General features: G+C 40.6%; 1 protein-coding gene across 1 annotated transcript in view; it reads left to right on the forward strand.

Annotated features, from left to right (window-relative positions):
- SDR16C5 (short chain dehydrogenase/reductase family 16C member 5) overlaps positions 1–15,269 on the forward strand; it is an 86,535-nt gene extending 71,266 nt beyond the window's left edge. The window contains exons 4-7 of the mRNA XM_073583972.1: positions 2,050–2,149; positions 8,768–8,912; positions 11,449–11,574; positions 11,735–15,269. Coding sequence (XP_073440073.1) covers positions 2,050–2,149; positions 8,768–8,912; positions 11,449–11,574; positions 11,735–11,828 — 465 coding nt within the window. The 3' untranslated portion in view covers positions 11,829–15,269. The remainder of the gene's footprint in view (positions 1–2,049; positions 2,150–8,767; positions 8,913–11,448; positions 11,575–11,734) is intronic.
- The last annotated feature ends 597 nt before the right edge of the window (positions 15,270–15,866 follow it).

Below are 15,866 nucleotides of genomic sequence, written 5' to 3' on the forward strand. Positions count from 1 at the left end.
AACACAACGCCGCCGGGATCAACCGAATGATTCACTGACCGCCACCATCTTTGTACAGGAGGAGTGCATGTGCAGTTTTAGGCTGTGTGCCCACGATGCGATTTTTAAGCGTTTTTGCCGCGATTTTCGGCTCGAAAACGTTTAAAAATCGTGTACAGAACGCCCCCCCCCATGCATTCCTATGGCATTCCGCACATGCTGTGCTAATGCTGCGCTTTTTTCCGCGGCGGAAACGCATCGCGGAAAAAATCGCAGCATGGTCATTCTTTTGTGCGGAATCGCAAAGAATTCTTTGCGATTCCGCACCCATAGGAATGCATGAGAATCGCTTACTTCCCGCATGTGGCTATGCCCACCATGCGGGAAGTTAAGCGTCTCATGTGCGGTTGGTACCCACGGTGTGGAGGAGAGGAGACTGTCCTCCAGGCCCTGGGTACCATACCCCTGTAAAAAAAGAATAAAAAATAAAAAATCGGGGTATATTTACCTTCCGACGTCCCGCGCTGCATTCCCGGGCCTCAGCGTTCCCAGTAATACCTTGCAGCAAGGTCCTGTGATGACGTGGTCTCGCGTGACTCTAGCGGTCTCGTGAGATCGCTATAGCAACGCGAGACCAGCGTCATCACAGGTCTCGCAAGACATTACTGGGAACGCTGTGGCCCGGGATGGCAGCCCGGGACGTCGGAAGGTAAAAATCGCTTGGAAAGTGCTTGAGAAAATCGCGGCAGAATCGCGGTAAAATCACGCGGAAAAAAACACGCGATTTCTGGGAAGGAGTCCGGTTTTTAGTGTGCGTTTTAACACGCAACGTGGGCACATAGCCTAAATGTGACCACCGCTATCTGTCTACACAAAGCGGCGGTCTGATTTACTGCTCCTGCGCGAATTCCACGCAGACGCAGTGAATCGTTCGGCTGATCCCGGCGGCAGATGCGCGACGTGTCTACAGACAGAGGAAGCTGGTCACATTAAAGGGGTTTTTATTTTAAAAACTGTCTGTGTCTGACCGTGTACGGAGCACTCCACATCTCCTGAGCAGGGGAGGAAGTAAAAGCCAATGCTGATGTTACAGCAGGGGATCACAGAGGAATCATTTTGAGAGGTAAAATATTTCACTGACTGTTCGTAAACAATATTTTACCTCACAAAATGTATCCTCTGCGATCTCCTGCTGTAATGTCAGTATTGTCTTCTCCTTCCTCCCCTGCCCAGGAGCTGTGGTATGTTCTGTACACGATCAGACACAGACAATTAAAGCCTGCCCCCATCGTGACATTACCACCCTCGCATCGGGGCTCCATCTAATAATAAATATATATACCGTATATATAATGCCCCAAAAAGTATTACTTGAGAGTATTGCTTTAGCTACTCCTGGCATTGGTTCAGTCAGATAATATGGACCCAAAACAAGAAGAGGTTGTTCGCGTATTCCCAAAAAAACACTCCTACAATTAATATGGTCACAATGTTAAAGTATTTTTTCTTTCTAATGTGTAGGATATTTGTGACAACTTCAAAAACCCAACTTTTTTTTTTTTTCTTCCTGTTTTCTATACAGCATTAGAAATGCTCCACCGAGGCCACATTTCTGGTTCACATCAGATTTTGGGTCAAGTTTTCTTTTAAAAGTTCTTATTCTGTCTTTTCAAAAGAACATCTTGTATTCCAGATCCATTGTCTGACTTTTATGTTTTTCATTTCTTTTAATAAAACCGCCCAGATTTACAGGATTTTCTAAATTACATTTTGTGTTGTGTGTTCCATGGAAACAGCCATTGGGAATGATCAAGTGAACACATTTTCTTAGTCAGAATCGTTACACAGACATTACTTTTTATCCTGCTCCTTATACTGTACTCTTATATTTTTATTTTTCTGAGATTTTTTTTCCCCTCTGGCAATATAGACGCTCAAAAGCCTAGACCACCATAATAATTTATTGCTCTACCTAATTCTAGATGCGCATTTTTTAGTGCTAAAAAGCTTTTGATTTCAGGTATAATCTTTTCATATAGTAGTGGGAAAAATCTGTTTCTTTACTTACAGACTTATAAAGCTTTCCTTCCTGCAATGATGGCCTCCAATCATGGTCATCTTGTGAGCATTGCAAGTTCTGCTGGACTGATTGGAGTCAATGGACTAGCAGGTGAGAAATGTCTGAAAGGGTTATACATCTTAAAGGGGTTACATCACTTTGGGCTCAATATATTTAATACAATTAAATAAAGGGGGGAGGGTAAATGGTTGGAGTGGTCGTATGATGCCAATCAGTGGCCTCTGATCTGCCGCTGCCTTTTCTTTTCTTTCAAACAAGAAAAAATGTTGGTGGAGGTCCTACTGTGATTTCTTGCTGAGGAAGCTGTAATGGTGGCAATACAATGATCTCTAAGGATGCAGTCAGGTGGCCCTATAAATAGGATGTAGATCAGAATGCAATGCTCGAACTGGCCAGCGGCTATCCTGATCCAAACGTGAAGTCTGCAAAGAAATACATGAAGCTGTTACACTTGGTTCAAGAGAGCCACTGGTCAGTCCGTACACTGCATTCTGATCCCTGTCCGATTTATATGATCGTCTGACCATTGTGACTATTACGGAGGTGAGATTGAAGCCTGTTGTGACTAGCGTGTAGTGAGGGTGAACTGGTGTAACCTATTAAAGTGAAGGGCTCGCTCAGTGACTACCAAGGTGAGCTCTAATATGACTACTAGGTGGGTGGTTTATGAAGCCAGACACATTTTTGGATACGGTTCTACTGTAGGCCTCAGAACTGTCCAGACTATTTACATAAATTGTCACCAACCACTCCACATTACCTTTTCATAATTGCTTCAAAGATCTGTCCGGTCACAAGATATTGATGACCTATCCCGGGGGGGGGATTAATAGTAGTAGTGGCTGGATGCAAACACATCACCACTACACAGCACCATTCAATCGAAAAAGTGGTCACTCACGACCAGTAGGTTCATAAGTAGTACTTATAAAAATAATTCATATTTAATAACCTCCACCATTATTGTTGGCTGGAGGTGTCCCATTAGACAGTGTCCTCTATTAAAGGACGCAGCTATGTCTTTGCCGTCTCACTCACTTCTATATACTTTGAATGGAAATGCAAAGTGTAGTGGTTGCTGCCAGTTACTGCTGAACAGTACCTATTGTCTTGAATGGAAGCTGTTCTGCAGCACATGGCAGTGGCCACTATATATATTGAATAGAGATGCACATTGCACCTCAATTCAGAGTTCCCACTCGGCCAGAGCTTATGACTGACAGCTGATTTTTGTGTCTGCTGGGTGTCTGACTCCCACCGATGCGATATTAATCTGGATGTTCTTCGACAACAATCCTGTTTTTATTAGAAGGTTGCAAAAACCTAGGACTATATACTGTAATGCAGGTATGGATTACCCGTCTGTTCCTTCGTGCAGTCGTAGCCTGGATCAACATTCTTAAGTTAAAACTCTGCCTTCTAGAGATTCAAGAGAATCTCTATTTTCATGGAAGATCTTATCAGTAAATTTGTGCTACCTGCAGACTGGTATTGGTAAAAAAAAAATGGTGACCTTTGAGATCATTGCAACTAATACCTTATCATGCAGTTATGTCAAGGCTAAAGTACATAAGCCACAAATGCAGAGCAAAGTGTATAATGACTTGTCCTGTAAAACCTGTGACACTGGTTGTTTTACTCTTATCTCGTAGACTCTTTAAAGGGAACGTGATCAGAATTGACAATGCAAACTGCATACATTATTAAAGCCTTACATATGAATGGCAGCATAGTCCTTTCTGAAAGTTTCCCTGCCTAACATTAAACTGAACATTTTAGTCTTGTCCTATTGTTCTAGCTAGACAAGCAGAATACCCATTTAAAATTTTAGATTCATACAGCTATTCTGATATGTAAGTATAGCAGCCTCATCAGGTTCAAAAGAGAGATCTATAAATCAGTCACTTGCTTAACATGGTTGCCCACTACTATGATACTGAATACATATCCTTAAAATAGGTCATCATAGAAGCACTCCCATGAAATATTTTTGTGCCACAGACCTGTGTAAATGTGTACGTAAGTATAGCGATAAGTGCAATAATATACTTACTGATGCCATCTTCCCCAGTTTCCAGTGCCGCTCCGATCCTTTTCTGGGTCAAATGACTGCATTTCCGACTTACTGGATTACAATGAAGTTTGTGTGTTACCCGGAAATCACTTTTAGAATTTTGGCCTATGGCGCTTCGTTCTGACACTTCATAGGCTTACAATGTAAAAGTGACATCAGGCTCAGAGTCAAAATATAAGTCACGTGACTGAGAAGAGGAGCAGAGCAGCGCTGGAAACCGAGGAAGACTGCGGTCACTAAGAACTATATATTAACACATTTGCACTCTACTACATAAACATTCACACAGGTTTAAGGCATAAGTTTCATGGAAAAGCTTCTCTAAGATCAGATTTTAGTGTTCCCAACATTCTGCTGGGATGTAAATCTTATATGGAGTAGAACAGCACCGCTCCGTCACATTGTTCAGTGGGTAGTGCAGATCAGCTTATATTTAATTCTCATTAGTTGGATGAACAAGAGCTGCTCTGAAGTACCCGGGAGCACACACTACATTGTGACCAAGCTGTGATGTCCGCTCCTTACACAGTTTACGTCTGAATGTTGCTTGAGTTGGTAACAGCAGATCGGCTGAGGTGATGGCTATGGCTGAGTACTTAACTCTTTCTCTATAGAAGTATTCCTCAAAAAAAAAAAAAAAAAAATTCTATTCCTACTCTCACCCCAACTACACCATTTAAAGAACGGAGGCTGAACTGAACTCTTTGATTTGCCTATTTGCTTCTTTGACGACAGCTCCAATAGACAAACAAAGTAGAATCCTGACAGTATACATATTGCACAATTTTAGGATTCAATAAGCTGCACTCTGGAAGGCCAGACATCAGAACATCAAGCCTGGGTTTGAAAACCCCTTTAACCCACTCCTGCATTGGCCAATTTTAATTTTTGCTCTACCAAAATACCAAATAGCTTGTATGTGTAGTGTAGGAACAGAAATATGATGTCATTGGAATCACTGAAAGTTGGTGGGACGATACACATGTTTGGCATACAAGGCTAGAAGGATACAACTTATTTGCAAGAAACAGACTTGAAAAACGAGGAGGAGGTGTCGCATTGTATGTTAGAAACGCGTATATCTGCACAGAGATTGAAGCTTCAGAGACTGGGAGTTCTGTGGAAACTGTTTGGGTAAAAATACAAGGACAGAACAATGGAAAGGACACCATTGTAGGCATTTAATACAGGCTGCCTGTGCAAGCTGAAGATATGGATGAACTCTTTATGCATCAAATGGCCAAGTTCTCCAAAAATTATGACATAGTTGTCATGGGAGATTTCAACTATCCAGACATTTGTTGGGAATCTCTCTCAAGCAAAACTAACAGGTCAAGGAAATTCTTATCCACTCTTGCTGACAACTTTATCTTCCAAAAGGTAGGGGAGAAAACAAGGGGAACTGCTACCTTGGATCTAATCCTTATAAACAGGGAGGAAATGGTTGAGGAGGTAAAAGTGGCTGGGACCCTAGGAGGTAGCGACCATGCTATTTTAGAATTATGGATAACTAGAGGAGGAAGACCTGTGAAGACTCAGACGTCAAGGTTAGATTTCAGAAAGGCAGATTTTAGGGGATTCAGAAAGAGAATTGGAGGGATCCAATGGCTGGATATCCTTACGGACAAAAATGTCCAGGAAGGATGGGAAATCTTGAAAAATGAAATTCTCAAAGCACAATTGTTAACAATTCCGAAAAGAGGGAAGAATAGGAAGTATTTAAGGAAACCAGGATGGATGAACACAGAACTTAAGCACATGCTAAAAAGGAAGAAAGAAATGTTTATAAAATGGAAAGAGGGAGTCAGATCTAAAGAAGAATATAATGCTGTCTGCAGAACCTGCAGGGCACAAATCAGATTACTAAAGCTGACAATGAATTGAGGCTTGCAAGAGATGTCAAAAGCAATAATAAAGGATTTTGCGGATATGTCAAAAGTAAAAGAAAAGTCAAAGATGCTATAGGATTTTTACAGGATGAAAATGATGAAATGGTAAGACAGGATGTTGAGAAGGCCGAACTTTTAAATTCCTATTTTGCATCTGTTTTCTCTCAGAAAGGAAATGTAACATCAACTGTTCTTCACTGTCCTATTAAGGGAATAGAAGAATCCAGGATATCTATAAACAGAAAGATAGTGAGGAAACACTTAGCTAACCTAAATGAATTCAAGTCTCCAGGTCCAGATGAATTACACCCCAGAGTACTGAAGGAGATAGCAGAAGAAATTTTTGAACCCCTCTCCATAATCTTTGAAAATTCTTGGCGAACAGGAGAAGTCCCAGAAGACTGGAGAAGAGCAAATGTTGTTCCTATCTTCAAAAAGGGGAAGAAGGTGGACCCAGACAACTGTAGGCCGGTGAGTCTGACTTCTATACCAGGAAAGATCTTTGAACAAATTATTAAACAACATATATGTCAGTACCTCGATAAGAATGAAGTGATTAAACAGAGTCAGCATGGGTTTGTAACTAATAAGTCATGTCAGACTAGCTTAATTTCCTTCTATGATGAAATCACTGATTGGGTGGAGTAGGGAAATGCTGTAGATATAGTATATCTTGACTTCAGCAAAGCATTTGACAAAGTATCTCACACAATCCTTATTGAAAAAATGACTAGGTATGGAATGGACAAGGCAACTGTCAGGTGGATTCATAACTGGCCTAGTGATCGGACCCAAAGAGTGGTCGTAAATGGCTGCACATCCAGTTGGAAGAATGTCTCAAGTGGGGTACCACAGGGCTCTGTCCTGGGCCTTGTATTGTTCAACATCTTAATCAACGATTTAGATGAAGGAATTGAGGGTAAACTGATTAAATTTGCTGATGACAGAAAGCTAGGAGGGATAGCTAACACTAGAGAAGAGAGAGGATTCAAAAAGATATAAATAAACTGGAGCAGTGGGCAGCAACTAACAGAATGGTTTTTAACAGGGAAAATGCAAAGTACTACATCTGGGCAATAAAAATGAAAAATGCATATACAAAATGGGAGGAATAGGGCTAAGCAACAACACTTGTGAAAAAGACTTGGGTATACTAATAGATCACAGACTGAATATGAGTCAACAGTGTGATGCAGCAGCAAAAAAGGCAAATGCAATTTTAGGATGTATTAACAGAAGCATACAGTCTAGATCACGTGAAGTGAAGATTATTGCCCTCTATTCCTCTTTGGTCAGACCTCATCTGGAATACTGTGTCCAGTTTTGGGCGCCATATTTTAAAGAAGACATCAATAAACTGGAGCATGTTCAGAAAAGAGCGACCAGAATGGTGACCGGTCTGCAAACCCTGTCTTATGAGGAAAGGTTGCATGATTTGGGAATGTTTAGCTTGCAAAAGAGAAGACTGAGAGGAGACTTAATAGCTGTCTACAAATATCTCAAGGGCTGTCACATTTTAGAAGAATCATCTTTATTCTCATTTGCACAAGGAAAGACTAGAAGCAATGGAATGAAACTGAATGGGAGGAGACACAGATTAGATATTAGAAAAAACTTTTTGACAGAGTGATCAATGACTGGAACAGGCTGCCACGAGAAGTGGCGAGTTCTCATTCAATGGAAGTTTTCAAACAGAGGCTGGACATACATCTGTCTGGGATGATTTAGTGAATCCTGCTTTGAGCAGGGGGTTGGACCAAATGGCCCAGGAGGTCCCTTCCAACTCTACGATTCTATGATTCTATGTGTTTTATTTTCACAAAAGTACCAACATGGCAGTTGTGGAGGGAGCCTTCAGAAGGCTCCTGGCTGTCGTGACAACTATCAGTACCCCACAATCATGGCCACCCAAACTTGCATAATTCTATAATTGCGCTCCTTAGGTTATCAGTGCAATTTAAAGGCTTAACAGCTACTGGAGCTAGCTTCAGTCGCTGCTGTCAGAGGTAAATGCCGGCTATGCAACACAGCAGGCATCCTGCGTGTGGACTGGTCTCAATACCTGAGCCCCGCCCCATACACAATTACCCAATATGTGACGGACACATATACCATGAAGGGGTTAAGTGAGACTCATGAGTTTTCGTGTCGCCAATCTATTTTAAATGGCTGATCCTTTTGTCGTTTGGGAGATAAGCCACCGCCAGAGGAGTCTGGCAGCAACTTTCTCAAACTGAGCGCACCTGTTTATAAGGGACTCAAAGATTATTCAGACAGCTTTCTATTTTGTATTGGGGGCGCAAATGTTGATTCCTTTTCATATATTTTTATAGTGGTTGTTCCTCCATTTTTTTTTTTATTTTTTTTTTTTGTAAATCATAGCTCCAGGTTACCCCCATCAATTCTTACAGGGAACCTAAGAGCTTGCGGTACATGATGATAATCCATGTTGTGAGCCGTAGAGTAAAAAGGGCAAATTTCCCAGTAAAAGACATGTAACATGAGTCATCACGCGTTGTAAAACTGGTCACAACCGTGGACGCCTTTTTCCAACACAATAGGAAATGTAACTGCTGTATGCGGTGTAAGGTCACACTAAGATAACAAGCTGCATAAACTTATACAGCACCAAAGTTTTTTGTTTTGTTTTTGTTCTCTTCTGTGTCCGTTTCTCCTATCTTTAGATCACACCCCTCACTTCTATTTGCCTTGTGTTAAAATATATGTAAATCTGTTCTCTTGCAGATTATTGTGCTAGTAAGTTTGCAGCCGTTGGTTTTGCAGAATCTGTTGGGCTAGAAATGTTGGCTTTGGGAAAGACTGGCGTGAAGACCACAATTATATGCCCGTATTTTATTAACACTGGAATGTTTGACGGATGTACTTCCAAGTATGTACTCTAAATAAGTGAATATATATATAACATCAAATAATATACAAATGCAAAGTGCCTTATTCAGAAAGGAAGCGACAATTGTCAGTAACTACAAGACCACAAAGCAGTGGTTGAGTTTAATCAATAAGGCAAGGCGGATTAGTGGTACAAAAGAGCTGATTAAGAAGAAAGGGAGACAAATATTGAGAGTAAATGTAATGAAATATCATTATCCGCCTCTTTTATGGCAGAGCATACCAACTTCCTATCAGAAAGCACATTACCCAATTATGGCCACTACAGTCCCGAATTAAAACTTGTTTAGCGTGACCTTAGGGAGGCACAAGTCTGTTTAGATCATGGACTTCTGACTATTGTGTTTGGAGAATGATGATGGCCTGACATCCCTAAAAAAGCTACAAAAAAGAATATACTTCTGTATCACACTGTATCAAAGGGTATCTGTCACCGTGTTTGACAGATGATACAGCCACCACCTTTCAGGGCTGATATACAGCATTCTGTAATGCTGTATATCTGCCCCAACGCGACTTGACAGACAAGAAAAAACATACTTATGCTCACCTGGTGGGCGGTCCAGTCCAAGGGGTGTTGTGTTGCCAGTCTTGTTTCGGCACCTCCCTTCTTGCAATGCCGTCCATCTTCTTGCCTCGTGTGGATGACTCGTCCCTACATTATCCATCCAGTCTCCAATTCATCGCACTCTTGCTCAATCGTACTTCTTTGCCCTGTTGAGGGCAGAGCAAAGTAGTGCAGTGCTCTGGGAAAAGTTAGAGGCCCCGCGCATGTGCACTGCAGTACTTTACTCTGCCCTAGTCAGGGCAGAGTAGTACGCCTGCGCAGGAGTGCAATGCCGTGAAGATCGTGTGGATGATGTAGGGACGAGTCATCCACATGAAACAAGGACAATTGCATCGAATGAAGAAAGGTTCCGAACCAAAACAAATGACATCCCTCGGACTGGACCACCCCCCAGGTGAGTATAATAAAAGCTGATTCTCTTGTCTTTCAGTTTGGGTTGGGGCAATTATACATAACTATAGAATGCTGTATATCAGCCCTGGAAATTGGTGGCCGTACCTCATAACGGTCAAACCTGGTGACCGTTTCGCTTTAAAGGGATAGTACCACAATTACATTACTTTTCACAAAACACAATAAATGCATACCTATTGCCAAGACCAAGCCCAACCTAAAGATTCTTTCTTGTACCTTTTTGGTGCCCCTTTTCCTTCTCCATCTGCCCCCACTGTGAATCCAGCTTCACCTTGCTGAATGGTTAGTCCTATTCTTACACTGCATTTCTGAGCAGTACACAGCTTCTCCTTAGTGCTGCAAACCCTTCCATCCCTCTTTTGTATGCTCCTGATTAGACCCACTTCAGATTGTGTTTCATCTACATCATAACTATGTGTGATTTTAAATCATTGCTGGTTTACAGTAGAGCTCAGCTGTCTGGTTATCTGTTCTGCTTCCACCATGGAGCTTGAAATAACTAGGCACAGCTAAGCCTGACCTTTGTTTGCCTTCCGCTAACAGATCAGCGATTTGAAACTCCAAATGCTCCTCTGATGCATATGGCAAATAATTATTTTTTGAACAGAGCAGCAGCATTAGCAGTTTTGCATTATTTATCTGCCACTAGCAGGCATCAAACACAGCTCTGCCTTCCTTGTCTCTGCTTGGCTGTACCTACTTATCTCAAGTGCCCTTATGCAGGCAGAGAAGAGAGCAGGACAGTTGAGTTCTGCTGGAAACCAGCTAACAGCGGTGATGTAAAATCACACTGCAACTTTGACCGATTTTACCTACTACTTCAACAAACAGGGTACTGTTTAGGACCATATGGTGCTCGGGAGCGTAATGTATTCATAGAATACCCTCCCAGCATAGCGCTTCTGTGCCTCCAACACTGACACTCAGCTGAGAGCCTGCGGTTGCTGCACATGATCTACTAGGAGGAGCTGAAGGAAACCATGATAAATCTCTGCAAAACAGATTTAACATTCAATGATATTGATATACATAAGACCACATTGTAATTTTGAGAATAATCCTTTTGAGTGCCTGTTAGTGGCAAGCATCCTATAGATATACAGAGATGGTCAACCCCAGAGCCATGCTCTTGGATGTCTCCGTTCCTGTTGACTACATACTGTACAGTTCTCGTAGAATATTTATCAGATGGGATCATCTGACTTCCTGAATCCTTAACATTACACAACTATACATTTATGACGTATTTATGTAGCGTTATATGTCTACTGCAGGTGTCATAAAAGGGTTAATGATGACTATTGCAGACATGTATTCACAGCTCATAGTAACAATCAGATTTTGGGTTTCTTCAGGGGTTTTTTTTTACAACGACCAGATTGTTTGCCATGGGCAATACATCTAGTTTTTATCTGCATTGTTGTATCCATTAATAAAATAATCTTTGCAAAATTTCTCTGTAGTGAATAAAGTAGCAGAAAGTAACTTGGAGCATGGATCATTTGCATTCAAGTTTTTGTTGTCTGTCCTCCAGATGGCCTAGGTTTATGCCAATATTAGAGCCAGACTATGCTGCCAATAAGATTGTTGATGCCATCCTAAAGGAGCAAGTATACTTGGTGATGCCTCGAAGTCTGTACCTCATATTTGCATTCAAAAAGTGAGTCATGAATTTACATAATGCTGAAAATTGAGCAAAATTAAAAATATATTTTACATATGTTCATTTTTACCATTCCTAGTAATGGCCAACATTTTTTTTATTTTTTGTTTATTTTTTTACTACATATAATCCCCTTCTTTCTTTTCTTGCCTTTTAGTATCATATCTGCAAAACTTGGAGTTGTGCTTGGGGACTACTTTGGAGCGTTTCATTTCATGGATCATTTTAAGGGCCGTGCCAAGAAGGACTAAGCTGTGGCTACACCGCTACCAGCATTAGGATGATCTGTGAAGGCAATCAGTAATCACTTGGATCAAGCAGTCCAAACCCAAAAGGACTCTAAAGTTTCACTTTGTTTGATGAAATGTTATAAAATTTGTGTGTATTTTGTCTAATTTTTTTTCCTTTTTTTTAATTTTGCGTTGGAATTCTATGCACCCGTATAGAAAAGTTTTGAGAATCTCCAGAAACGTAACATTTTTTTTCAAAACAAAAATACATGTTTACATGTAACACTTTATACTTTACAGGTAAATAATATTTGATATTGTTGTGATTTAGTGTTTTTTTTCTGTCCCTTTTCGATATTTTACATAATTTTTATATTGATCACTGCTAGATCTACAGTTTCTTTTTTTGTTTGTTTTTTTCTTATTCAGATCTTGCTCCATAACCTGCATCCATATTAAGGGCATTAGCTTCCAGCCTTGCAAATTTGTGCTCTTGAAAATTTGGAAAACCTTGCAACACAAAGATAACTAATCCAGCTGCTGGTAAAGCATTGCAGTTCCACTTTGCCGTCTTTTTTGTTTGGTTTAGTTTTTTTTTTTTGTTTTTTTTTTATTCTAGCTATATTGGTCTTCATATCTGCTAGATAACTCGGACTAGTCTCGCATCTTAATACCTGGCACTGCCGTTTGCACTCGGATCGAGCGTGCGGACGCATAGAAATACATGCAGCCGCACACTCCATTCCCGAGTGCCAACAGCAAAAAGGTTTGCGGATTTTGTGCCAAAAACGCAGCAGATTTGTTAAAGGACATGATGTCAGAAGGAGGAAAAGTGTGGTGGGGGGAGAATCTAGAATAGAGCCTATCTTGGTTGAAGCACATCAACACTGGACGTTGGACTTGAAAATGACATCCTTTTTTTTTTTTCCAATAGTAGATCTTTACTTGGCTAACAATTCCGCAAAAAATTCCACATACAAATGCGCATGTAAATGTGCATCAAAAACGCATAAAGTCCGCACAAAAAACACGCAGCATTTCCACTGCATTTTCTGCCAAGAGATGCAGAAATTTCCGCAAGCAGATCCGCAACGTGCGCACATAGCCTTAGTGTTCCTTTACATTAATATAAAAAACCTGGTTTTAGGAATATCTGCAGCCCTAATACACTGCATACAAAGATATATATGTTGAATCTCTGCGATATATGGTAAATCCTCTTCCTGAACACAAACTCCAGATGATGACCTTTCTTTCCTAACTGCAAATAACAGCACAAACAATAGGCGTGAGCAACAACACGTTGTAGGCATAGGTCCACCTAATCTGGAGAATTATATGCAAAGTTAATCCACATGACGTATAGTCACTTTCAAGCCCTGGTAGTAAAAGCAGAGCTCTCATTTCTAGTTGTAGAAACTGGATCTTTCATGTCTCGTTCCCTTTAGCAAGATCCCCTATGTGCCTTATTCTTTCTGACGCTATATGACCTCATGAATGTTGGTTGGTGAAGGAGCACATGTCACTTTTAGGATGCAGATACATGGCATTTGCAGCATACATTTGTCACTTGTGCAAGAAAGCCCCTATTAACTCAACAGGCTAAAAGGTGTCATGGCTTCTGCTGGCCTGGTATATGGCAGCATGCTTTTTTTTTTTTATTTCCTGCTGCACACACTATTGCAGTCTTCAGCACTGTGCCTTACAAAGTCTCCCTGCAAATAAGTATATCTTTCAGTAAACATGGTGGAAGCCTTATGGAAGACAGATGCTACTGTAGGCCTATACCGTGCCATCTGAGACATGTCAGAAATGCAGCATGAATAGACCCTTATTATGACGCTCTGTGTGCAGTAGTGATCAGTGATTGCAGCAGACATCTACATTATCTCCAAATATTCCTACCATCCATTGTTCTGGGACCACACAAACTGTAGACCTGAGCATTGAATCAGTAAAGATATATTTAGGGCTTTTTTGTGTGATCCATATCTATAGGTTATTTGATTCTGAATATAGAACCTGGCATTGTACTAATTTCAGGATCACATCTTCTAATAACATGACTGTATAACTGCAGCTTCGTGAGCAGAAAAGCAAAATTCATGTGGAAAATGTATCTGTTACAAAACCGATGCAAACTGAAGCGGAAGAACTCCCTCTCGCTAACTATAGTGGGGTCTCTCTGTTTTGTTATAAATGGAACAAGACTACAGCATGGAGAATTTATTTTTTTTCTTCCGTTCATAAAACAGTAACCAGGCAGACCCCATTGTGGTCAGTGGGGTCCTTCTTCAGTTTCTATCTGTTTTCTAACTGGTCCGGTTTCTACATAAATTCTGTCCTAAAAATTGAATTGAAAATGCAGCGATGATCAAAGCATTAGGCTGAGTGCAGACGTACTTTTTGGCCCTGCAGATTTTTCCGCGCAGAATGAAAGAAATCCGCAGGTCAAATGACCTGCATTTTTCCTGCGGATTTCTTCCATTTTTCATGCGGTTTTTGTGCGGTTTTCCATCGCGGTTTTCCCCCTGCGGATTTGGTGACAAGGGAGATGGAAAACCGCACAAAAGAAGTAACATGCTGCGGATTTTGTACTGCGGGAAAACCGCGTGGAAAAATCCGCAGCATCTGTACAGCGTTTTTTTTTTTTTTACATTGATTTTAAGGCTACTGTACATCACAATGCGGATATGCAACGTTTCTGCGCGGTAAAATCCGCTGCGGAACCGCTGCAACTCTGCATCGTGTGCACACAGCCTCATACTGCCGATGGTGTCGCTGGGCTCAAAGGTTACATGGGCTGCATCCGCAAACTGAGACACCTGTTTTAATGCAAAGCTTTTACCAGCAATTGATCCACTGTTGACATCAGGTTTTAGTTATATTTTTTTGTGTTTTTTCATATTACAATATTCATAGCAAAAAAAAAGTGGTTAGTCATTCTGTGCCAACAGATTCCCTTCAAGTACAAACGCTAGCCACAATGGACGGATCACTGACCTATCTATATGTGGCATTTCCTGAAGCAGGTGATTGGAATCTAAAAGCGCTCCAGAGGCCAGTGAAAAAGGTGCAAGGTTGATTATACTGATTGTCATATGAAAAAAAATCCAGATTCTATTTTAAAATACATTTAACACAAAAACTTGATTTAATGCATAATCCATTTTCTAATAATGGCTTCCCTTTATATATAATCCTCAATCTACCGTCATTCAGGGTGAAGAAATGCTTGCTGTCCAATTGCTGTAATAGCACTGAATGTACTCCATAGTGTATGCCACTGCCTATACATAGATGTGCGTATAGTATACAGCGAGGCTTTATTCGTATTCCAGTCTATGTTGTAACAGGGAGACTGTTTTAATTGCTTAGCCTCTTGATTGCGGCATATTTCTACTGCATCTTGCAAGAGTTTTATTAATAAAAAAAAGTTTTATCAAAAATGTCATTAGCATATCCAGCGTGTTTGTGTGTTTTTTTTTTTTTGTTTTTTTTTTAAGCTAGTAATTTTGAGAAAAAAGTTTTATGCACAGTATCATAAAAATGTCCACAATTTTGTACTATGGCCAAATGATATCACTACATTGTTTGCATACCCCCGTTACACCTGATTAGGACGTACAATTTATTTTATATCATCTCATTTCAGAATGAGCTCAATCCCTGGTGAGATCAGTAATAAAAATAGAACAAATTCTGACTATTTCCACTCAAGGAATCTCCAACCACAATAGCATTTTCTTACCTGTCCGTGTGATATGTGTATAATTAATGGGAGGCAATTCCCACACACTGCCATACTTATACCTTACATCAACTGGGCCCATGCAATTGCCAGCGTAGAGCGGTTGAGTTTGGCCACCCATCCATTCTAAAATGCTTGGGGGTTTTCAGGACTGAATAGCTTGGATCAGAGAGAATTTCTGTGCTCTCTATTTAACTCTAACTACCGTAATCACAGTTGCACTCAAAATTAGCCTACCACCTGTGCATATCAGATTTATTAGCAAAATCTTTCTGATGTTTACAATAAACTGAACAAGAACAATTTAA

The sequence above is a fragment of the Dendrobates tinctorius genome, unplaced genomic scaffold, assembly GCF_039654945.1.
Source record: "Dendrobates tinctorius isolate UK_male_01 unplaced genomic scaffold, ASM3965494v1 ptg000082l, whole genome shotgun sequence".
NCBI lineage: Eukaryota > Metazoa > Chordata > Amphibia > Anura > Dendrobatidae > Dendrobates > Dendrobates tinctorius.